This window comes from Microchirus variegatus (genome assembly GCF_963457635.1).
Source record: "Microchirus variegatus genome assembly, chromosome: 14".
NCBI lineage: Eukaryota > Metazoa > Chordata > Actinopteri > Pleuronectiformes > Soleidae > Microchirus > Microchirus variegatus.
This window is the reverse complement of record NC_139815.1, coordinates 12,742,687-12,767,136: the sequence shown is the minus strand read 5'-3', so window position 1 is coordinate 12,767,136 and position 24,450 is coordinate 12,742,687. Positions and strand designations below refer to the sequence as shown.

General features: G+C 40.0%; 3 protein-coding genes across 3 annotated transcripts; 1 reads left to right on the top strand and 2 right to left on the bottom strand.

The window, feature by feature from the left end:
• Window positions 1-4,435: 4,435 nt before the first annotated feature.
• Window positions 4,436-8,992, bottom strand: LOC310936378 (isocitrate dehydrogenase [NADP], mitochondrial; the record flags this gene model as incomplete). The annotated part of the gene is made up of 10 exons (XM_083900435.1): window positions 8,909-8,992; window positions 8,425-8,590; window positions 7,829-7,989; window positions 7,600-7,743; window positions 7,315-7,451; window positions 6,166-6,317; window positions 5,951-6,063; window positions 5,491-5,588; window positions 4,613-4,705; window positions 4,436-4,520 (listed from the first exon to the last, which is right to left on the bottom strand). Exons 1-10 carry the CDS (start codon window positions 8,957-8,959, stop codon window positions 4,436-4,438), a joined length of 1,200 nt encoding a protein of 399 aa, XP_083756561.1. The 5' UTR covers window positions 8,960-8,992.
• Window positions 8,993-12,565: 3,573 nt separating this feature from the next.
• On the bottom strand, window positions 12,566-15,850 carry tmed3 (transmembrane p24 trafficking protein 3; the record flags this gene model as incomplete). Its single annotated transcript, XM_083900550.1, has 3 exons — window positions 12,566-12,802; window positions 14,409-14,654; window positions 15,683-15,850. The coding sequence occupies 3 exons, from the start codon at window positions 15,848-15,850 to the stop codon at window positions 12,566-12,568; spliced, it is 651 nt and encodes a 216-aa protein (XP_083756676.1).
• Window positions 15,851-16,772: 922 nt separating this feature from the next.
• LOC310936899 (retinol dehydrogenase 11) lies at window positions 16,773-22,499 on the top strand. Its single transcript, XM_083901060.1, has 7 exons — window positions 16,773-16,921; window positions 17,693-17,833; window positions 18,314-18,505; window positions 18,621-18,782; window positions 19,363-19,479; window positions 19,621-19,825; window positions 21,004-22,499. Exons 1-7 carry the CDS (start codon window positions 16,846-16,848, stop codon window positions 21,098-21,100), a joined length of 990 nt encoding a protein of 329 aa, XP_083757186.1. The 5' UTR covers window positions 16,773-16,845; the 3' UTR covers window positions 21,101-22,499.
• Window positions 22,500-24,450: the final 1,951 nt, after the last annotated feature.

The window sequence follows — 24,450 nt, the reverse complement described above, 5'->3', positions numbered from 1 at the left end:
TGCTTCGGCACACCTTCGTGGGCGACCACGACGGTTCCCAGTCGTGGTCGCCCCCGTTCCTGCCCAGCCCTCTGCTTAAAACTTAAAACTTAAAACTTAAAACAGGCCAGTCTTTGAGTGCGTTTGTGCTTCGGCACACCTTTTTCTTACCAGGATCACGACGTGCTAACACTGGCTGATTCCAGAAAAGCCCGTGTTGCCGTCACTTTGAGCCCTCTCACTGTACAAATAGTGACCTGCTGTGTGTTTGACCCACAGGTTGTGTTTCCACATTGGTTTTTGCTTTACATTAATAATCGATCCTGTGTAGTCGGTATACTGCTCTAGTTTTTGAATTACTGAGTGAATACAACAGCACTTTTTTTTCAAAGAGAACTGTCTTTTTTTTTCTGTGAAGCCTGTCTTCAGTAAGAGTGAACTCATTTGCCTAGAGGAGAAGAGTTAAGGTCAAAGACTCCTCCAGAGCCCACAATGGCAATATTATTATATAAAAAAAAAGAAACGTATGTGTTCTCAGTAGTGCAGATTCTTCCATGTGGGGGTTTGTCACAGTTGTCAATTCAGATGTGAATTGAAGAATTTTCAGTTCCGAGCGTTTTGTTGTTATCGTTTGTTGTTTCAGCACTCTTTAAAAATTAGGACTGTTTTCACTTAACTTTCAATTCAATAAATCCAGAGATATGTTTTCCTTCTTAAGGGAAGAAACAAACACCAAAATGGTGATTTAAAAAGCAACATGCTGATGTGAAAAAGAAGAAAGAAATACGAGTTCATGGACTCCTTGGTTATATTTTGTAATGGTTGAATTGAAAGGTGACTGACACTAGTCCTACTCTTCATATGTGTTTCGGGGAAAACAGTGAGCTCCCCCTGTCCTGCCATGCAGGTCAGCTCTGATATGCACACTAAACCAGAGGAATGGTCTACTTGTTCTTTTTCATCATGAGGAATATCAAAGTGACGCCTCATGAATATTGACCATTAATTATTTAATAAAGGTTCTCTAGTTAAATGATGGAGACTGGAATCCGTCACAGTGTTTTCTTCTGTATGTGTGCGTGAAGTGATTCTGTGAATCTACACTACACAGTTTTTCTCAACTGCGTTGGTTCATTTATTGGTTCAACCTTAATTATTCATTATGTATTATATCTTGAAAGAGTTTGTACAAACAGCACCACCTGGTGGAGTACTTGTAAAAGTGCATTACTTGCACGAAATCCTAGTTTCTGTCTCGTAAGTAAATATTTGAGACGAGTCACACTCTGATGTTGTCAATATAACAGTTTATCATGTGAGCATTTCTGTTTTTTTTTTATTTGATGACAATACCTGAAAAAAAGAAGAAGCAGAATGTAAACAACAAAAAAAGAAAGAAATACAGTTTCAGGCTGTACTTTTAGTGGGAAATTGATGGGAAGAGGATCCTGCACATGGTCTGGTCATGTGACTGGAAGGTTTGGAATATACTGTAATGACGAGTTGCAGTAAGTTAACGCCAAGTATTACACCATACAACAGTGTGAGAATGTTCTCTCCGTGTGTGCGTGGATTTTCTCCGGGTTCTCCGGCTTCCTCCCACAGTCCAAAAACATGCAATATGGGTTAATGCAATAAGGTACATTGGACACTCTAAACTGACCTTGAGAGTGCATGGTTGGATAGTTGAATGGTTGTTTGTCGGAGGATAAAAGCGGTAGAAAATGGATGGATGGATATGAAAAATGTACAAAACAGAAAAAAACAACAAATGACCCATCGTAAGAAGTGGAAAGTTGTGTTTAAAATGATTTATAGCAGGGTTTCTCACTCCTGGTCCTGGGGAGCCACTACTGTCCTGCAGGTTTGTCCACACCTGATTCAAATAAATGACCATTTGAATCAGGTGTGTTTGAGCAGGGAGAAACCATTTTGTTTAGCATAACTCAGGGACCAGGAAGAAAAGGTCTTGTAACCCAGTAAGGTGACGAAAGAGCCCAACAGTGAAGTCCTCTGCAGACATGGATGTCAGAAGGATGACCGTGTCAGTAGCACTCCCATCAATCAGGCTTTTATGTTTGACTAACTCGACAGAAATGATCTGACGGGCTCGGCCGGAGTTTGTCGCAAAGCTTTTTCAAGGACACTGAGCTTGAGGAAAATTGAGGGTTTTCTGGTCTCTTCCTGAAATTCTGTCTGGTTAAACCTGGCTCACGCTGCAGTGAAGATTCGGCGATGTCGATGCACGGGAAGCTTCTCAACAGCAGAGACGGTAAGTGGATTCTAAACATTACTGGATTAGGTTATAAGATAATTCAGTTTGTCACGGGGGTTTATTGTGCTAACTGCCAAGTGTGAATGGATGTCAATATTGAAGCCCATGGTCCTAGAGGATTCATTCTTCTGACTTTGATGACCTAATTTGCTTTCCCTTTGCCATCTCCAAGACATTCAACATTCAATTTTATTTGTATAGCTCCGATTCATACTTTATCCCAGTGATTCTCAATCCTGGTCCTCTGGACCCACTGCCCCTGCATGTGTTTGATGTTTCCCTGCTGGCTCCAGCACACCTCGAAAGGACCAGGATTGAGAATGACTGCATTTACCTCAGGCACTTTACATGGTGAGCTCAAGACCTTCAATTCCTATAGTTCTTGCTGGGTCACTCAAAGCCCCAGTTAGAGGTCTTGTGAGCTCTGGCCCAGATTTCCATCATGACTGTGCTGTGTTGCACTGAGATTTCCCTGTGGTCTGAAAAACACCCTGTAGCACATTGTGCTAGCTCAATGCTACACTGCAGAGATGGTATTGAGCAGGTGAAAAACACTGCCTGGTTCCCTCCATGAAGCTCAGATCAGTGGAGTTCTGCGATGAAGTTTCACTCATCCGTAGACATGATCTTTGGACCTCAGCCAGAGTGACCATCTGGATCTTGGTAACATCTTACTAAGGTCCTTCTCCCCCTGATCAGTCACTTTGGCTGAGCAGCCAGCTCCAATAATAATAAAAAAAACTCCTGGCTCATCTGAATTTGTTCCATTTAAGAATTATGAAGGTAATTCACTGAGAGCAGAGTAATTTAAGGTTTATGTCTTATCTGATTCTTGTAATGTAAATGTATTTATAAAGCACTTTTCTCATCTTGATTATGCTACAGTTTTGCCGTTCACTCATGTGCAGAGCATTTTCTATCACACAGCTTTCATAACCCAATCACACGTTGTTTACCCAAAAAATAGAAATCTGAGGCACTCAAGAGGGTGATAATTAAAACGCCTTTTAATAAATTGATAAGTAAATATGACTGGACATCAGATCTATTTACAATGTTTAAATAGTACATTCAGATACTTACAAGAGAGGAGAAAAATTAAGTTCCCTGTTTGAATCCTATTAAAGATTCAACAGACTCTAAGCCAGATATTTGAGTATATTGTTAGTTACCGTGATTATTATCTTTGTAATGTAGTGTTCTAGTCTATGTAGTTATATTGTCTTCATTATACGTTTAGTTCTGCCAACTACACATAGCGATTTAAATAACACTAATTTAAGTAGAATTGTTACATGAGTAACAGCTACAAACAGAACAGATCATATTCAACAGTGGTGCAGTGAAAGATGAACCCCCCCCCCAAAAAAAAAAAAAAACCCAGTCTGACTGTGAAATGTCGACATCTGCTGGTCATGCACTGTACATGTATTTGATTTAAAGCGAAAATATATACCAAAGTTACAGTCGTATGACTGCGACACAGTCAAAGGTCTGCTGAGAAGAAGAGGTTAATGCACTGCTGGGCAGAGGTTTGTTTAAGCAGATGCATGAAGACTGAATATAAAACAGAATTGCATATGCATGTGAGCTTCTACTGTTAATGTTAATCTGGATTTGCTATTTGGCTGGAGCACAGATGAGGTGGTCTGGAGGAGTTGTGGATTGGACACGTCTTCCTGAACCAATGTCATTTGGGGCCTTTGTTGGGTTTCTTCAGACCTGCAGTTTTGTTTGCACTGTCCACTTTAAACAGATTAGGGCAGCACATGACCAAGAGGAAAGGAATTGGGCTCGTAAAGGGGAGGTTGCTGGTTCAATCCCAGGATGTAAATACCAGTTCTGAACAGAGCCCATTTCCTCCTGAACTAAAGCACTTGTTAGTGCTTCACAAACTCATTCTTGCGGTCCCATTTGGACCAGCTCAAGCAGATTACGCGTCTGTTCCCATGTATTTAGTCAAACTTGTCGTAACCTGTTTGTAAAGTTAATGTAACCACACCTACAAATTAATATTTCCTGGTAAGTGTTTAGATAAGACAGAATGACAGCTCCACACACCCTGCTCGTCATTAATCCTGCTAATCCTGTAAAATATGGCCATTGTATTGAGTTAATATTACGTAGTAAAATAAGAAAAAATGAGTTGAAAACCTACAGACATGTTTAGTTAGTGCGTCTTCATTTGCTCAGAGCCTTGTCCAGGTTGATCTTAATAGCATCCAGGAAGTCTGACGTGTTGACGTAATGTTCATCCAGCTTGCAGCTGCAAGGCAACAGAGATCGGGGGGTTAGAGGTTAGAAACTGTTTCCAAAAGACAAAATGGAGTAAGTGATTTGAATACACACAAAACTCACTTGCTCAACCCGTGGATGCAGCCTGCAAGGTCTTTGGTCATCAAACCATTTTCCACAGTTTCCACGCAGACTTTTTCCAACGTCTGGGAGAAACTGAAGAGTCACAGACAAATCAGTGTGTGTGCGTGTGTGTGTCGTAAAATACAGATACAGTTTCATGTTAAATGAGAGTAAATGATGGTTTGAAAAAAGAGCTTTGAACTGCGATGAGTGATTGAGAGCTGTAGAGGGCAGCATTTACACCCATTAGTACAGCTTTCTTTTAAATTACTAGTGCAGTGCCCGTAGGAAGTATGTATTCCTATAATGGGAGCGGAAGAATATTTTTCAGTTTGCATGATAAGGAACGTAAAGGCTAACATAATACAAACACTTTTAAGGCTGACAGTCATAATATCTAGCTACGCTAATGCTAGTCGAAAATGAAAACATTTGCGTTGTGCCTAATGAGGTTGCACAGTGTTTGTATTATGTTAGATCCACGCTATTGGTAATTGCAGCCTCGCTAGCTTACCTTTGGAAATGGGTTAGCTGTCAGTTAGCCACAAAGTAGCAGCATGCTAATGCTAATTAAGCATTTGCTGGCATATTGGTGAATGGACTTCATCGCTTCAGTATAACACCATGTTCTGTGGTGAACCGTGTGAAAATGTCTCGCCCACTGTGAGGACCCCGCTCCAGACAGCGCAGCTGCTGCTGATGAGCCGCTGCCTGCCTGGTGTACCGTGGAAATCAAGAATGCACACCATCGGGCCATACTCAACCCATATCCAAAGTCGATCTGACTAACGGTCAGCGAGATATGCCTGTCACAGGCACACAGACGCAACTTGCTTTATAGATCGATTACTATTATTAGAAGAAGAAGAGAAACATACTTTATCAAATCAGCATTTCCATCCAGTTTGCCTCTGTGCTCCAGTCCCCTGGTCCAAGCAAAGATACTAGCTATAGGGTTGGTACTGGTTGGTCGTCCCTACAAAGCAAAAGTCAGTTACTGATCATTCAACATGTCATTGCTGCTTAGGATTCCTATCTGCTGACGTCACTGTTTACTGGAACAATTATGTCTCTGCCGCTCCTCTCATAGAACTGTACTGGTTGATATTCTGTGTGTTGTGCGGGCGTGTCCTCAAACTGAATCAAGCCTCACACCTGACACCAAATGTCGGTAAATAAACCCACAGTAAAATTGGCTCTGGCAAAAAAAAATGTGCAAACATTTCCTCATTCTCAAATCAGTTCCAACAGGGGCAAAAGTACAAGTACACACATGTGTACACACAGTATTCTTTGCTTCTAAAGTTAACCCGGGCTACGTGACCTGATGACGCTTACCCTCTGGTGTTCCCGGTAATGCCTGGTGACCGTGCCGTGGGCAGCCTCGGCCTCGATGGTCTTGCCGTCGGGACACATGAGAACTGACGTCATGAGACCCAGAGACCCAAAGCCTGACAACACACACAAACACACAAACGAAAAGCTCAGGAAGACATCAAGTCACGGAGATTAAATCGACATTAACGCTTATCATCAAGTAAACACGCGCTAACCCTGAGCCAGGATGTCAGACTGCACATCTCCGTCGTAATTCTTGCAGGCCCAAACGAATCCTCCCGAGGATTTCAGAACCTGAGCCACCATGTCATCGATGAGACGGTGCTCGTACCAGATCTTCAGCTCGTCAAACTCTGGCTTGTACTTTCTGAAGGAGAGAATGTCAGAGAGGGTAAAATAGTGCAGAGAGTTGTTAAAGGGCTGTTTCACTAAACTTAAAGGGATACTTCACCGATTTACGTGGCTTTGTATTGCTAGAATAGTAGTATAGTTTTTTTTGTTTTTTTTATAAATGTGCTTCCCTCCCTCACTTTTGATGAAATGATGCAAAAGGCGTCATTTGACTCACAGTTGGGAAAACAATGTATTTAAATAGTACATAAATACATAAATACTACTTCTATTCTAGCAATACAAAGCCACATGCAAATTGGTGAAGTATCCCATTAACATCCTTGTGATGCTGCTGTGTTTGTATCTGACATTCTCTTACAGCGCTGGAATATTATTTATTTTCTTATAATAACAATTGTTAGAATTTACAGAAAGTCAGTGAAGAGCAGTGTAGGGCTTTTATTTTCTTTGAAGGAAGTGACTTTGACGTCAACTCAATTTTATTGTATTTTTTAAAATCCCAACTTCGTCTGTTGTTTTGGGAATGAGACGTGTGTCAGAATGGCCGTTTGATGATCACTTGACACATTAATCTCTAAAAAATTAGTAAAAAACATATATATGTTCTACCAAGGCCACTGTAGTTCCCCTGTATGCTTGTGAAAGAGAGGGTGACTCAATCTTACACACTGCACCTTTAAATTACTAAGTATGACTATGTAACTAGATTTACTCTATTAAAACTAAAAGTTTTTGTGTGAGTCTGAGCACAAAGTAATAATTTATCGAAGACAAAACAACGGGCAAAAAGAAATAATCCTGCTTTTCACTTGCATTATAATGTCGGTTAACAATTCCTTGAGGCCTCAGTGACTAGTTTCAGGATTTCTTCAACAGCATTGAATGAATTTTGTGGCGTACGTTCCCATTAAGAGGAAAATAGAAGATAAAGCATGGCACATAATGAGTGGACGCAGTGCGATTGACAGCTTCTGCTCGGTGTCTGTTTACAGGTGACGCCTGCGACTTACGCCTCAAAGATTTCCTGGAAGATGTCTTTGAAGCGGCCGTCGTAGGCTTTCAGAATGGTGTTTTTGGTGCTCATGTACAGAGGCCACTTCTTCTGGATGGCATACTGGAAGCAGCTGTGGGCAAACCCACTGATGGACTGTGCAAAGATAAGAAGAAGGCCCAGAAATAATTCAATTAAAAACCAGAAAACACACAAAGTGCACAAATACTATAAAAATGCTTTTTTCATTATTATTATTATAATCTCAGGAGACTAATCTATAAATAAATAAATTCATACTTGCCTCATCAGTGTTGAACATTCCCAGCCCACAACCCCCAGCGGGGAAATCATACACCTCCCACTCCCTCTGTTTGCTTCCATCAGCTGGGAAAAACAGAATCTTGAACTTCCCGGGCTGGTCAATAACAAAGTCTGTGGCTCTGTACTGTGAAAGGAAAACATCAAACCAGTGTGAGACATGTCTCTTCTGTTCAATCACTCATCAGCAGTGCATTTTTTTTTATTTTTACCTGATCACCAAAAGCATGTCGACCAATTATCATGGGCAACGTCCAACCGGGAACAAGCCGGGGAATGTTTTTACAGAGGATCGGCTCACGGAAAACTGTGCCACCCAGGATGTTCCTGATGGTTCCGTTAGGACTCTTCCACATATTCTTCAGCTTAAACTCTTTATGGGGAACAAAATATAAACATTACATGTACATTTACGATTCTCTTACATACAAATCTACATACATACTATAGAATTAAACATAGTTGAGGGTAAACTTAAGGCCACACAGTTGGTGTAGTGGTTAGCGCTCTTGCCTTTGCAGCAAGAAGACCAGAGTCGAGCCCCAACAAGGGCTGTTCTGCATGGAGTTTGCATGTTCTCCCCGTGTGCGTGGGTTTTGTCTGGGTTCTCCGGCTCGGTGTGAGAGTGTGAGTGAATGGTTGTTTGTCTCTATATTTGGCCCTGCGATGGACTGGCGATCTGTCCAGGGTGTACCCCCACCTATCGCCCAATGTCAGCTGAGATAGGCACAGCACCCCCCCCCCACAACCCTCTGGTGGAGGATAAAGCGGTAGATAATGGATGGATGGATGATGATGGTAAACTTACCATCGACTCTGGCCTCATCTGGAGTGATAGTGGCACACTTGACAGCCACGTTGTACTTCTTAGTTGCCAGAGCGGCGTCTATGGTGACCTGGTCATTCGTCTGGTCTCTGTAGGGCAGACCCAGGTCAAAGTACTTCAGCTCCACATCCACGTTGGGCAGAATGAGCTGTCAACAGTACATAAAGTACAAAAAACAATGAACTACAACACTTATAAACGAAAATGTATTATGTTCCGTTTTGTTAATTCTTCTGAAAATAAAAGTTCTTTACGAACTTGAGCATTTGTCTACACGTCAGACTTCCTGGATGCTATTAAGACCAACCTGGACAAGGCTCTGAGCAAATGAAGACACTCACTACCATCAGCTACAAACTGATGTTTAGTTTTCGATCGACTGATTCTGTTTCACCAGTTATCATTTCTTAATCTGGAACTGAGAAGCTTCCTCCAAAGTGGTCGTTACAAGCGACCTTCAATCTACCTTCTCTTTGATGAACTCCCATATGATGCGAGTCATTTCATCTCCGTCCATCTCCACCACGGGCTGGTCCACCTTGATGCGCGTTGTTGCATCTGAAACATTTACAGCTGCATTAATGCTTCGTGACTTTTTGTTAACATTTACAACTGACAATTACGGTCAACATGTAATGTCTCTTTCTGGTGAATACACTCTTAGAAATAAGGGTTCCAAAAGAGTCCTTCTACAAGGGCCCTTTCCAGAAGAATGTTTTTTTTCAAGGGTTCTTGGTAACACTAATCCAGTAAGAACCATTTTGATCCAGAAAACCCTTTAACACCACTTTCCTGAATAACGGGTTTTAAAAGGGTTCTTGGTGGAACCCTCCAAAAGGGTTCCAGGTAGAACCTTTTTATAAAGGAGCCAAAAAGGGTTCTCCTATAGGGACAAGCCAAAAAACCTTGGTTCTACTAAGCACTTTTATTTCTAAGAGTGTACGTTTGGCCAGATGTTTTTATTTTTCCCTCCATCTGATATATTCAAACAGTTTATTAACATATAATGATACACCGCCATAATAAAACTTTGGTATAAAAATAGTTTTACAGCATTTAGCAACAATAATCAGGTTTCTGAGAACAATAATATGTCAACTTTAGGGAGACACAAATACATCAATATGTAGATCACTGCATAGCTATAAATGTGCTATCTTTTAATGGTATGATTCATTTTCCAATATCTCTTTCTCTTGTAGTCATACTTTGAGCCATTAGTGAAACTGTGTTATTCATTTACAAAGTTAATATCACAATGTATCACGATTTGAGAGTTTTTTTTGTCATTATTTTTCACTGACTGAGTGAGTGAGGCACTATCAGAGAGTGTCTCAGACGCTTATCTGTGTCACTGAGTTCACACATGGTTCACATTCAAGATTTCTGTCTGTGTCTAAGTAATAAACACACACATGTAGGTGGTTCTGAAATCACTGTCTCATCTACTGATGCTAAGCAGAGATACTTGTATACATTTGGCTTGTTCATGGGCTGTAATTTAACAGAATACAAATACTTCATTACTGCACTTAAGTACACAATTCAACATATATGTACTTTACTTTGCTATTTGTGTTTCCAGCAACTTTTACTTTGCTACATTCCCTCTATCTGTGTTACTTGGTAATGGTCTGTATTTACATAGCACTTTTCTAGTCTCAATGAGCTTCAGCATGGGGTTAAGTGTCTCGCTCAAGGGCAGGAATTGAACCCACAACCTTCCTGTTGAAAGACAACTCACCACCCTACCACTCAGCTACAATGACTCAATCCTAACTATTGACTTTTTAAAAATACTTTTACTTCAAAAACTGAATTACATTTTATACAAGAAAAAGAAAAAAAAAGTTGATACTTAGATACAGTAAATATACAGTCACATACTTTAAGACTTTTACTTAAGTAATATTTTATACATATATATATATATAAATATATATATATATATATATATATATATATGTATATATATATATATATATATAAAGTGACTTCAACTTTTACCAAAGTCATATTCTAGTAACATGCTTGTACTTTTACTCAAGTTACCATTTATTTTTTTTATTTTTTTTACATTTACATAAGACTAGGCTTATTCTTATTTGTCTACAAAAGTATATTTCCTGTATAGAATCAAAGCCTGTGTCGTGTGATATATATCGACAAAAACAGCCCGATTAATTGGCCGACCGATGACTCGGTCTGCCTCTTGTCTGGACTGTCTGAGCGCTGGAGGACTCACAGCTCCGGTGGTGGTGGTGGTGGCACACAGCGGCAGATGTCGGCAGCACAGCGGCGGGAGTGAGCGTCGGCAGCACAGCGGCAGCTGCTGCACTTGTTCTCCACACGGTCCTCAGAGACTTCAGGTAAGCCGCCATGTTTGCTGGATCCACGCACGCAGTACAGTACAGTTCAGCAGGTATGAATGAACCAGAGTCCGGTAAACCGGTGATGCCACACTAATGCGTGTCGAATGTATGACACGCACGCACACATACACGCACACACACACACGTCAGCAAACCTGTGAGAGAGGACCAATCACGTAGAAGTGTGTTCAAGTTCACTCGCGTGCTTTAACTAAAGTTGTTCATAGTGAATTTAACAGCAGCTTAAAGGTCCAAACAGTGGCGAAATACGTGGTGTACGTTTATTTTAGTCACCTTTAACCAGATTTGCAACAATAGTCGCTAACCTAAAAGTACATGAAACAAAACATGAATCTAAATCAATGTTTTATTAATCTTAATTCAATAATATGAAACGCTGTCCCCGCGCCCCTGTTTAGCTGACGGTGCTGCAGCACCCCCTACTGACAAGGAGTGGAACACAGCTGTGTAAATAGTTTGGTTGCTTTTCTCCTTTTCTTCATCAGAAATTAAACAATTATTATGATTTAAACCGTCAATTATAATTTGCTAGTCCGATAATATATTAAAACATGTTTTTTAAGTATGTTGAATTATTATTTTCCACTAATGCAGGGGTCTCAATATCAAGGGGCAACCAGAAATTAATTTAAAATCAACGATATTTGTGATGATAGAGGTAGAGATGACAGAGTTTCAAAGTAAAGGTGTTAATGATATGGAACAATACAGTTGGCAAAAAAACAAAAAAACATTTATGATGCAAAATGAAATAAAAAAAAATGAATTACATAACACAAAATAAGCTCATATATATTTTCAGTCTATAATTGTCATATTTTGTATTTATGTTTTACATATTCATTTCAAAACTTTAACTACATGTATTCATCACTACATTGTGTTTCTAAAACTGAAAGATTTCATGTCATGGCTGTTCTCCAAATCTTGGCCCCTAAGACGTGTTGAATTTTAAGGGGATCACAAAAACATATCCCACTTTCAGCAGATTAGTGTGATCAATAAAAAGCATGTGAGAATAAAAGCACACTGACTTTAGTTCCCCAGCTTTCATCTACTCAATACACACAACCGTCATCTTTCCTGTGTATATATATATATAAAGATAGATTGACCTAGATCTGAACTGACATCAGTTTGACAATGATAAGAAAATCTTGAAGCAGTTCTCATTCTCCAGTAAATTTTATTGAAATCTCCTGACACGTTATACAGATGAAAATCAGACAAATAAAATAAACACAGACACTTTGCGTTGCTTATTTATATAAAACATAGGAATGAAACTTACTGGATCAGTAACAAGGGGATGACAGACATGTCAGCAGACAAATTAAAAATAATAAACTTTTAACCAAAAAAATCCCAACACTTTTTAAGGCACTTTGAGTGAAATAGACGAGGACATGACAAATATGGACCACTTCATTACAACGGTATAAACAAACAGAAGACAAAAACACTACTTTGGTCTCGATCATCGTTTGCTGTCGTGCTCATTCAAATCCATGACAGTCCTACAGTCCAGCAACTGTAGTCAGCACAGCAACTTCATGTTGCATTTCTAATAATAAATAATCTGTGCAAGATCTGTGACATAAGCATGAGTGGTACTTCTTTTTAACACAACTGAAAAAACCTACTATTAAGATGTGCACTCATTTCCAGATGCACCTCTCTACATTCTCACTGACGAGTTCCTAAGACTTTTAACTTCTCTTCTACAAGTTCTAAGTGGTGGCTGCCACAGAGCCTCCTTTCTTCGTAGTGAAGAAGCTCTTCAGCAGCATGACTTGACCGACGCCGATGACAAACAGCAGGACGGTTTCTCCCATGGACCAGTAAGTCACTCGCTCGTGAAGGTGCTCCGCTTTCTGGCGGTCGTGCGCCTCTCTCAGTCTGTACCATGTCTGTGAGTCGGCCACCACCTTCAGAAGCTCATGAATGGCGACGCAAGATGACTCCAACTGAAAATGGAAAGGTCGACATACTGTAGTTCATCCATAAACACAGTTAAAATAACCAAGCTGCTCCTAAAGTCCCCACACAGTAATTGGTGTTGATTGTTTTGTTTAAACCCAGTAGTCCAGTGTCACTTGGCCACTCCTATTGACTACAATCTCAGATTGAGTATTTCAACTCACAAGAGTCATGGAGCCTGGCAGAGTGGTGGTCAATATGCCTGACCAGTACACAGACACTGCTTATGGTCTGGTCATTAAAAGGGCACACCAAAATGTGGACTTGTCAATATGCCACAGATGTCACAAATCATGAGGGAGCGTGCCATTGGCATGCTGAGCGTTACAGCTGTGGCAACACAACTGAATGTGCATCATTCCATGATCATTCCAGGCCACCATCGACAACCTGGTGATGTCCATGCGTCTCCGGTGTACTGCTCTGCATAAGACTAATGGTGGACACACACGTTATTAAAGTTTGTGAACTTGGATCATCGACTCCCATTGTGTTCTTCCTGCCATTACTCCAGGACTTTTGTTTTGAAATTGATCCAAATGCTCGCAAATTAAAGCCACTTTATTGATAAAGTTGTACTGTTATTTAATTACTCTGTTTCATCACATAACAATAACTACAAGTTTTTCTTTGCGTGTTTATATTTTTGCTGAGTGTAGTATAACCACAACAGTTTTACTGCACAATATGCCACCTAAAGCATAACTCAATAAACAAAACACTGAAAGCATACATAGTATTTGCTACAGCTTCACATTGAATCCTCAAAGTACTTAATGATCAGGCCCCATCATACATTAAAATACTAGTACTACGTTATCATCCTGACAGATCACTTGGCTCTCAAAATACTGGCTTACTTGTGGTTCTCAAGAGTGTATAAGAGCCTTCAGTTACCAGGCTCCTCTCCTGTGGAACCAGCTCCTAATGACAGTTCAGGAGACGGACACCCTCTCTGTATTTAAAGTCAGACTTAAAGGTTCTTATGTAATAAATCTAAAGCAACTGGCCATAAAATCCTCCTAATGTCAGAGAGACTCAGGAATAATGTTCATATAACAAACTGAACTCACCAAAAACAACAGTACAGCCAAAATATTTACATTAAAAAAAATATTTTGCAGACTGCATATCATGTTTTTGTTTTTAAATCATGGTTTGGCATGTGGCGCCACCTACCGCCGTCTACCAATCATTGCAGTCAGTAGAGTCTCAACTGCCGAGCAAACACAGGTTGCCAGTTACGTCAGAAAACGAAACCCAAAAGACCTCGGTATTTTGAATTTGAATGGAGTAACCGTTTTTGGCCACATTCTTACAAATGGCACCTTTAAAACCGTCCTTTTTGATAAAGTTTACTGTTAGAGCTGGCTTAGGGGAACCTGATACATTTTCTGCTATAGACTTAGGCTGCTGGGGGAATTCCTGTGGTGCACTCACACTCAGGATATGATGTCACTATATGCCATTAACCTTGTTCTTTCTCTCCCTAGTTTGTGTCTTTGCCACAAACTGGCGCTTTGAGAGTTTCTACTGACAATATGAACCCCTGGTTCTCTAAGCACAATTGTAATCCTCATACTTATACTGTACCTGTGTCAGTGCTGTGCCACTCATCATGCCCGGCATGAGAGGTTGCTCTGCCCCATAGCGGAAATCCATAAACACCGTTTTATGGGTAAAGGAGGAGAATTCATTGCTGAAGCAAACCTGGTAGGCTCCGTTCATGGTCGTGGTGTGAGTGAAGCGGTCATACATCTTCCTCTCCTCGTGGTACAGCACGTTGCCCTGAGGATCTGTGACAAAGCAGTCCACATCATAGCTGCCTCCTGCAATGACCTGAAGAGAAGAATGGTGAGTATGAGCATGTGACAGGACATCTGCATGCAGAGGCACAGCTAGTGAACAGGCAAGGCAGGCAACTGCTTGGGGCCCCGAGCCGATAGGGGGCCCCCCGACACTCGGAGGCTGAGGGCTGTTTTTACTAATGTGCAGTGACCAGCCGCCTCCCCGTCCCCCTTAAACAACAATGGGCGATTTACAGTGTTTTCTTGTTCTATATATTTATATTGTTTTATAATGTGGGTTCTTTACAGTGTCATTGTTTTTAGTTTATATAGTTTATATATATATTTTAGTTTTATCATAAGTTTATATAGTTTTTTAAAAGCTATTTACAGTATTTGATTGTTCTTTACATTTATATTTTCACATACTTTTTAATTACAAGGTTTTTCCATGCATTTCATTCATTTCGAAGAAAAAATAATCATATTTTAAACTCATACATTTTTCATTGGTGTCAGATTATTTGTAACATAATGGTGATGAGCACTGGTTGGAAGGGCCCCCTGGGAATTTTTGCTTAGGGCCCCTACAGACTCTAGAATCGCCCCTGTCTGCATGTCAACAACAACATACTGTAACATATGGAGTTGTGCAGGAACTTATGGAGGACAGTGCAATGAAACTTTTTGCATAAACATATTTGCAGCAGATACATAAGACTCTGGGAAATGGCAGTTGCAAACAGCTGTCACTCCCTCTGTCATGGACTGTTAATGTGATAAAAAAAAGTGGAATATAGGCTACCTATATGTGTGTTTCTGCATCTATTCTTTTTCTAAAAATAAATGTTTAAGCCCCTTAAGTCATACACACATAAAACCTCACTCAGGCGTTTTGTTTGTTTGGTTTAATATACATGTAGCTGTGGTAATAAACTGGAAAAGGAAATATCCACATGACACCACATTATAAACCTGTTTAACTGAAACTGATTTTTTAAACAATAATCACTATCTAATGACATTTATATTCTACATACATTACACACTAATAGCCGGTGGAAAAGCACAGCAACTTACTTGGAAGATGACGTCAAACGTCACGTCTTTCTCGAGCTCTTCGTAAAAACACAGCTTGTCTTTGTCAGGGAGCGCAAACGTCAGCTCAGTCGCAAACACACGGAACAGCTGCAGCAGCAGCAACAGCAGCAGCAGCGGCCGCAGAGAGAGAAGAGCCGGTGAAAACATCGTGAACTTTAAAGTGCACAAAGTCTCACAAACAGCAGCTCTTTAACTCTGACAAGTGTCTGGAGGTTGCTCTGACGTGGCGCGAGCACAGAACACTTCCGGTGCAGCTATAGTAACAGTCAACTGTTGCTTTGTTGTGTGTGTGTGTGTGTGAACCTACAAAGCAACGCAATACTTTCTACTCAAATAGTAGACATCAAAGGCATCAAACGTCCATGTATATAGCATGAATATACCGCATTGAAAAAAAAAAAGTTTTACAGACAAACGTAGCTCTTTTATGTTCACATTTCAGTATTTAGGTATTTAGATAAACTCACTGCCAGAAATTATGGAGGCATTTGTTTGTTTCATAATTCATTTTTTTAATGTTGTATTGTTTTGAAAACCGGATGTTGCTAACCCTTCGCTCGATCTGAGCTGTTTTGGTGCTTCTACCATAATGGCTAAAATACGGGGGCACTCCAAATTCAGTGTCGGGTTTGCTGTAAAGGTATTTGTATGACATCTAAACTTTTACAACAAACCCGATTACTCATAGTCAGAATTGTCCTGAATTCATATCCACCAGCAATTGCTTGAAATCGCTGTTTTATTTTGAAAACACAGATGCCGGCTTCTTATTATGTCTTTTTTACCATACCGGATATAATACTCGGTCACTGCAATTTCGGCTGGTTTGACTGTGACGAATCGCGTTTCCTTTGTCCTGAAATAATTTTAACAACCTTAATTTTAGGATTCAACAAACGCACATAACTTCATTAACTGCAAACAAAAGCAACACCAAAACTGTTATTTTATACTTTGGTTATTTTAACATTGAATGAAACGTATATGGCTCTTATGTTGAAAATCCCACTGCATGCACACCACGCCCCCACTTCCGTTCAGGAAATCGTCACAATATAAACAAAGTAGACATATTTTCCGTCGTTGGTGTTTTCTGTGTGCCAACTAAACTGACATTGGTTGATTTTTAACTATATAAAAACATGCAAAACCACATGGAGACGATGAAGGACTTTGCAGAGACTCATGCGGTCACACTCACGCTTGCCTTTGTCGCAGGTAAATCAACTATTTGATGATAAGAAAACTGTAGCAATTTGCATTAAAATGGACAACAATGTGCTAGTCATGTTGGAATAGTAGTAGCATTGTCATCGTATATATGTAGTTTTCACCGTATAATAGAAGAAAATGCTTGTGTGACATAAGTGAGGATGCATTTTCATTTATCACACTGATGGTTAGCCTTCAGTAATTGTTACTAGCTGGTTATTACTTTGAAAACAACAACAAAATTGCCCCCACAAAATTACCACTTATACAAAGCTGGGAATTGTCTTAGCAATAATACCTTGCTATTATTATTATTGTTATATAAACAGTACACACCTTGTTATGAAATGTGTTGCTGGCAGTTTTACTTACAAAGCATACGAAAGAGAAAGTAAGAACATACTATTTCTGTGGAATTGACTAACTATTATTTTAGTAAACACCTCAACAGCTGAAAAAAAGACTGTCCACTCTCTGTTGTTACATCTCTAGTAGTGGTAACATGGTGTGTGGTACCAGCTGTTGTTATGCATTACATTTTTACAGTTTAGGAAAGCAAACATCAGAACAGACATCTTGTTGATATTTCAACTCCTAGACAAATACACAGCAAGTCCTGAATGTAATATCAGTGACAAACTGTTTTAACTGATACTGATTGTGTTTGATGATAGAAATTCATATCCAACCACAATAATGTTGGTACAAAATGTGTCAAAATCCAGTATTACAATAACTACTGATAATTACTATACTATAATATTACTGTTTATTCAGGTACAGGTTTGCTGGCCTTCCGTAGGTGGATGGCTGGGAGCGTGTGCCGGAGCAAGGTCAGACTGGATGGGAAAACAGTCCTGATCACAGGAGCCAACACTGGCATTGGGAAGGAGACGGCCCTGGATATGGCCCATCGGGGTGAGTCACTCGTATTTGTTTGCTTTCTTTCTGTAAGCGTTGGTTACTGTTGTTGTGCCGAAGCGTTTAATTGGGAGCTCTGGGCCACAGGCAATAGGGTCTACTACTACTGCTAATACTACTGTGCAGAAGTTTTAAATAGATGTATAAAAAATGCTGTAAAGTAAGTGCTTTCACAAATATACATTCAAATTGTTTTTGTTTTTTTAAATCTAAAATGCAAAGTGAGTTATAGTAACAAAAGAAAAACATGAGGTGTATTCAAGACATGCTTGAGGCTACAGACATTATGTCATATGAGTTAAACTCATTGACAGCTCATTTACCTACTCTATAATAGTGCCCCTGTTTTTATGTAGCTCTTTGTTATCAACTATAATACTCTTTGAGGTGACATAAGAAAAATAATTAAATCATGACCAGATCTTCAGCACTACCTTCACTATAAGTGATTTATTCTTAAAATACTCTTCGTCAAAGGAGCCAGAGTGATCCTAGCCTGCAGGGACATGACCAGAGCCCGCATCGCCGCTGATGAGATCCGGCAGAAGAGTGGCAACGGCAACGTGGTGGTGAAAAAGCTGGACCTGGCCTCACTGCAGTCCGTCAGAGACGCCGCCAAAGACATCCAGGAGAGCGAGGAACGCTTGGACATCCTTATCAACAATGCGGGTATTTAATGTGGCATACTGTGAATATCAAAGCAACAATGAAGAGTAACCATATTCTGTATGGTGTTAAAACCACTGGTGGAGCGGTTGCACATGTGTGTTTTTGTCTCTTGTAGGAATCATGATGTGTCCTAAGTGGCAGACAAAGGATGGCTTTGAAATGCAGTTCGGAGTCAACCATCTGGGACACTTCCTCTTCACCAACTGTCTCCTCGACCTGCTGAAGAAGTCGACTCCAAGTCGAATTGTCATCGTCTCCAGCCTTGCACACGAGAAAGGTAGGAGGAAGGAAATGTTGATGTCCTCATAATTAAAGGTATAGATCAGGTTTTTAATGGAGAGGGAATTTATAAGTGCTGCAATTTCCTCGAACCAGCCCGAGACCCTTAACAAAATACTTGTACACCTTCTTAATTCTACAATATTAAGAACACTTTATCTCACTTTTGCCAGTGAAAACTGAAGACTATAAACTGCTCACTCTATCCCACCAGTCCATAGAGAAAATCAGCATCTTTAGCTCATGGGTACTTAGGAGCTTCTGGTCCACTGCTGCCACCTTAGATACATTTTTGGTACTTTAGTAAATCTGAACAAAGGATTTCAAACACCGAAGACACAAGATAACACATTAGAGCTGAGGCAGTGTGCTGTGTGTGATTTTGGTGGAGCAAGAGAGCGGTTTCCAACCAGAAAAGGCTATCTAACAGCCAGAAAAAGACTTCAGCAAATGTAGTTTTATTATTATTATCATTATTATTATTTAATATTTATAATCATGAACAACTTTCCCTTTAGCATACATTTTTACTGTTCTGCTCTCCTTGCTAACTATGTTTTGGTTGATGTTTCTCACAGGTCAAATTCACTTTGATGACATCAACCTGGATAAAGACTACGCACCTCAGAAGAGCTACCGCCAAAGCAAGCTGGCCAACGTGCTCTTCGGCAGAGAACTGGCTGCAAGACTGCAAGGTTGTCTATATTGCACACATGAACATAGTGTTGTTAGAAATTATAATTATGAACCAGATGCCATCAGGTTAATGGAGAAAAACACTGCCCTGCTTAGAAGATCCAGGTGTTACAACTAATCGGATGAATCCCTCTCTTTAGGAACTGGTGTGACAGTGTACAGCCTTCACCCTGGGGTCATCCGCACAGAGTTAGGCCGCTATTTCGTTCCGACCTTATCACTGTGGAAGAGGATCATAGCGATTCCATTAGGAATGCTGATCAAAACTCCCTGGGAAGGAGCTCAGACCACCATCTACTGCGCTGTGGACGAGAGCGTGGCAAACGACAGCGGGCTCTACTACAGGCGAGTACATCTGCGTCAAATCTCGCTAATTATACAAATAAATGACATTCATTTGAATTTCTAGTTTGATGGCAAGTGCAGGATTAAAGTTCAGCAATCCGATGATGGGTTTTAGTAAACTGTATTCCAAAGAGGCCATGTTTGAGAGAAGTGGAGATGATGAGATTACTTTAATTTTAATGCAGGATTTCTGAAGACTTCAATGTGATTTGTTCCTTATGCAGTATTTTTTGTCATATTATGCTCTTGATATGTCAGTAGGTGGCAGTAAATGGCTGTGAATTCAATAGAGAGGGTCAGTGAGTGAATACAGGGCCGTAATGCAAAAGACTGTTAAAAAGGAACAGAGCCAAAAAGGTTTCTCTTTGCTCTTTATAACTGAGCAACGTTTCAGGCTGTGGGTTCAATTCCTGGCTGTTAGTCTATATGTGTCCTTTGAGCAAGACACTTAACCCCATGTTGCAGCGTGTGAATGCACTCTTAGAAATAAAAGTGCTAAGTAGAACCATATAAGGTTCTTTGGCTTGTCCTCATAGTAGAACCCTTTTTGGCTCCAGGTAGAACCTTTGTTCACCAAGACCCTTTTAAAATTCAGGAAAGGGGTTTTGAAGCGTTCTTTGGATCAACATGGTTCTTACTGGAACCATTAGTGTTACCAAGAACCCTTGAAAAACCCTTTCTTCGGGAAAGGGTTTTACAGAAGCAAATGGTTCCAGGTAGAACCTCAGCCCTCGTAGAAGGACCCTTTTGGAACCCTTATTTCATATTAAGAGTGTGGGTGAAAAAATGTAGTGTAAAATAGCTCATCAAGATGAGAAAAGCTCTATACAAATACACACCATTACCAACTCTACTTCTTATGATTTTATTTGGTAGTAACGAGTAACAACAAGTAAAAATACACATTTTATTCCAGAAATGTAGTGGAATAAAAGTTGCTAGAATTAATAAATAACTAAGCAAAGTACAGAAGTATTTGTACATTGTTGCATTACAACACAGTGCGGGACAGTCTGTTCCATATAAAAGTGTGCTGCTGAGTGTGACTGGATTTATAACAATACAGTTTTTCACACAGAAACGAGTGAACAGAGTCAACTCCAAAGACCTGGATTTTATGATTAAGAAATTGTTAATTGTAAACAACGTTCTTCTCTTTTATTTCTTCCACTGTGCAGTGACTGTGCCTCCAAAAAGGCGGCACCACAGGCCCTGGATGATGCTGCAGCCAAGAAGCTGTGGGACCTCAGTGCGTCCATGGTTGGTCTGGCGTAAACACATCTGCCTGTCCTGGCTCTACCTGCTCCTTCTCCTGCTGGAGTGAGTGTTTACATGGGTATCTTGTATGCATTAACTAATCAATCATGCTTCAATCTTTTAAAAGATTCAATGATGACTGCAGAATGTTGCACTACTAAGGCTCCGTCCCAATACCTCCCCTAACCCTCAATTTTTGCCCTAACCCTCAATTTTGCAAGGGAGGGAGCACAATTTTTGCCCTTATAATCAACCCTCAAAATGTAGTGAGCTCTGATGTGGGCTTAAAACAAAGTGGAAGACGGAATTACCCATGATGCTTTGCGAATTCAGCGAGCCGACTGACTAGCTAACGGCTATTTGCCGAGTGCTTCGAGAGAGTAGTAGCACGCTCCACCGGTAGAATTGTCAACATGTGACGTAGGTTAGCACTACGTTAATTTGCATATCGTGGTGTCCCAATTCCACAGGGAAGCCACTTCCCTCAACAAGGGGAATTTACGGCAGAGGGCACTCCAAACCAAGTGGACATTTTAAGGGGGAGAAATGGGACGGGGCCTTAATCTACAATTCCTTATCAGTTGATTTATTATTAAAACTATATGCTGTGCCTAATCTGTATATTCTGCCCTCTTATATATATCTAATTTGCGCTGCTATATCCTCAGTTAAATCAGGTGATATTTGCTTTTTAATCCACTGTCTTGGCTGATCGATTGCATTTAAACGAGAGATGTACCTTATACAATGAGCTTCGGACAAGTTTTGTATTTGTAGTGCTGAGCTGCTTGTGGGGCAAACATGCTCTCATTTATTTATTTTTTCCCACCGTATGATTATGCTGCAAATTCCAAGAGACATTTAAGGCTTCAAACTGCTGTGTTTAATCGTGCCACCGCACAATAATTACAACCTCACTGCAGAAACACACTCTCAGAAACACTGGGAAGCAGTACTACAGTTTAACTCGACAAGGAAAAAGGAGAGTGAGAGCCGATTTGTGTCCAGGTTGAAGAGTCAATGAAGTGTTGCTTAAAGGCTGGTAAGTGTCCTTAAATTAATCAAGAACAAAAGTCGGAGGTTAGAATACGATCAGATACCGTCGTAGTTCCGACCATAAACGATGCCAACTAGCGATCCGGCGGCGTTATTCCCATGACCCGCCGGGCATTAAGTGCTGGCAGTGGTGAGGAGATTGTTACACCTCAGAGGAGATTTGATCCTCTGCCTTGTGTTGAGAGGAGATCCACATAGGCTTGTCATGTTGTTACTCATGTGCTCTGTGTGTGTCTGTGTGTGTGGTTCTTGTAGACATGGTGGATGATGTTTGCGTGTTGTGTTTTCTCTTGAAGTGAAGATTTGACGACGAGCCTGTTAAGTGTGAGAGTTAAGTGTAAAACAGGTTGAAAACACTAATGTAAAACCTTATCTGGCAATAAAGGTTTATGATGAAAATTCTTCTAAAGATATTATTATTCCTTAATGTATGTTATATTGTGGGAAAAAAAGAAGAAGGTGTCCTTGTCTTGTACTTTCAGAAGTCATGTGATGACAGAGGGTTGCAGTCTGTCATCTCTGTGAATTATAAAAGTTTTCACACACTTATTTTAAATGAAGCCAGATGAAAACATAAATGAGATTGATACGACAAAGTGACCATCCCTAAACTGTTATACCGAGGTTATATTGCTTTTTACTTTGCAAAATTTTATTTTTGGTCTTTGTCTGTCTTTTCTTGATTGAAGATGAAGGCTAGATGATTCCTGCTCATGTTAAACCCCATATGAGGCAAAGTGTCAATATTGGCCACACAAAGAAAATATGATTTCATTTGACAGATTGTTTTATTACTCAGACAGAATCAGTTTTTTTACACACACAACATGAGCTGTATATCACTTATATATATATATTATTTTAGTTATTATCACAGCAGTGAGGAATATGTTGGTGTTGGACATACACAACTGTTCAAAAGTTTGGGGTCACCTATACAATTTTTATGTTTTCCATTAAAAGTCACACTTTTATTCATCAAAAGAGTTGCAAAATTAATAGAAAATATAGTCAAGACATTGACAAGATTAGAAATAATGATTTTTATTCCAAATAATAACTTGACTAACCAGCAAAACTATTTTCAGCTGTGCTAACATCATTGCACAAGGGTTTTCAAGGGTTTTCTAATCATCCAATAGCCTTCTAATGCGATTAGCAAACACAATGTACCATTAGAACACTGGAAATGGGCCTCTATACACCTATGTACATATTCCATTAAAAACCAGACGTCTGCAGCTCGAATAGTCGTTTACCACATTAACAATGTATAGAGTGTGTTTCTGATCCATTTAATGTTATATTCATTGAAAAAAGTGGACGTTTCTAAGTGACCCCAAACTTTTGTAGAGGATCTCGAGGCAACTGGACTTAAGAGATAAGTTAAACGAGCGTCTATTGAATCTCCTGGATGAGACAGCCTTCACAGCTATGTTGATCTTTCTTTTGGATTAACATATATCCGTCCATCCATCTTCTACTGATTTACTAATCTCAGCCGACACAAGGCGAAAAGGCGAAACACCCTGGACAGATGGCCAGTCCATCACAGGGCCACACATAGAGACAACAACCATTCACTCTCACACTCACACCTATTGCAATACTTCCCACACTTACATATTGCATGTAAGTGTGGGAAATATACATTTTTCTTTGATCACTGAGGGAGAGGAGTTCAAATTTTTGTGTAGAAAAACCTCAACAAACCACTCACCTAAACTCTGTGTTCCAGTTCACCAGCTCCATCACTGTCAGCATATATTGAAGGGATTATATCATGTCGTGCAGTATCATGTCATGAGTATCTGAGTTCACTTGGACACTTTCTGGTTTCTTTGCCGTCGAACCAGGTTGTGTGTTATCTGGGTAAAATGCATCGTCTTGCCTGAAGTCGCTCTTGACAAAGAAAGCCGCTCTTTCTGTCACACGCCTGGGAACTGTGATGGAAAACCAGGTGTGTTCAAAGCTGCCTGAAGGGATTTTAATGTTTCCATTAATATTCCACACAGCAGAAGTACGACTGTTGACCTAATTGGCCACATTTTTCAAGTAGAACCTGAATCATCCGGGAATGAATCACATGTAAATATAGAGCAATCATGAGATAACAATGCAAACTTAATGTTTTGAAAGCATAGCTTGCATAAAGTTTGCATAAAGCTCTTATTTTTGTAACTTTTACATAGTTCTAGTAAACCCTCCAAAATCATTGTGTACTTTAAAAGGCAAACAAGTGATAACAGCCGTCAACATGGTCACAAATGAAAGACTGAATTACCCCCAAAGCTTTGTCTGACTCAGACGTC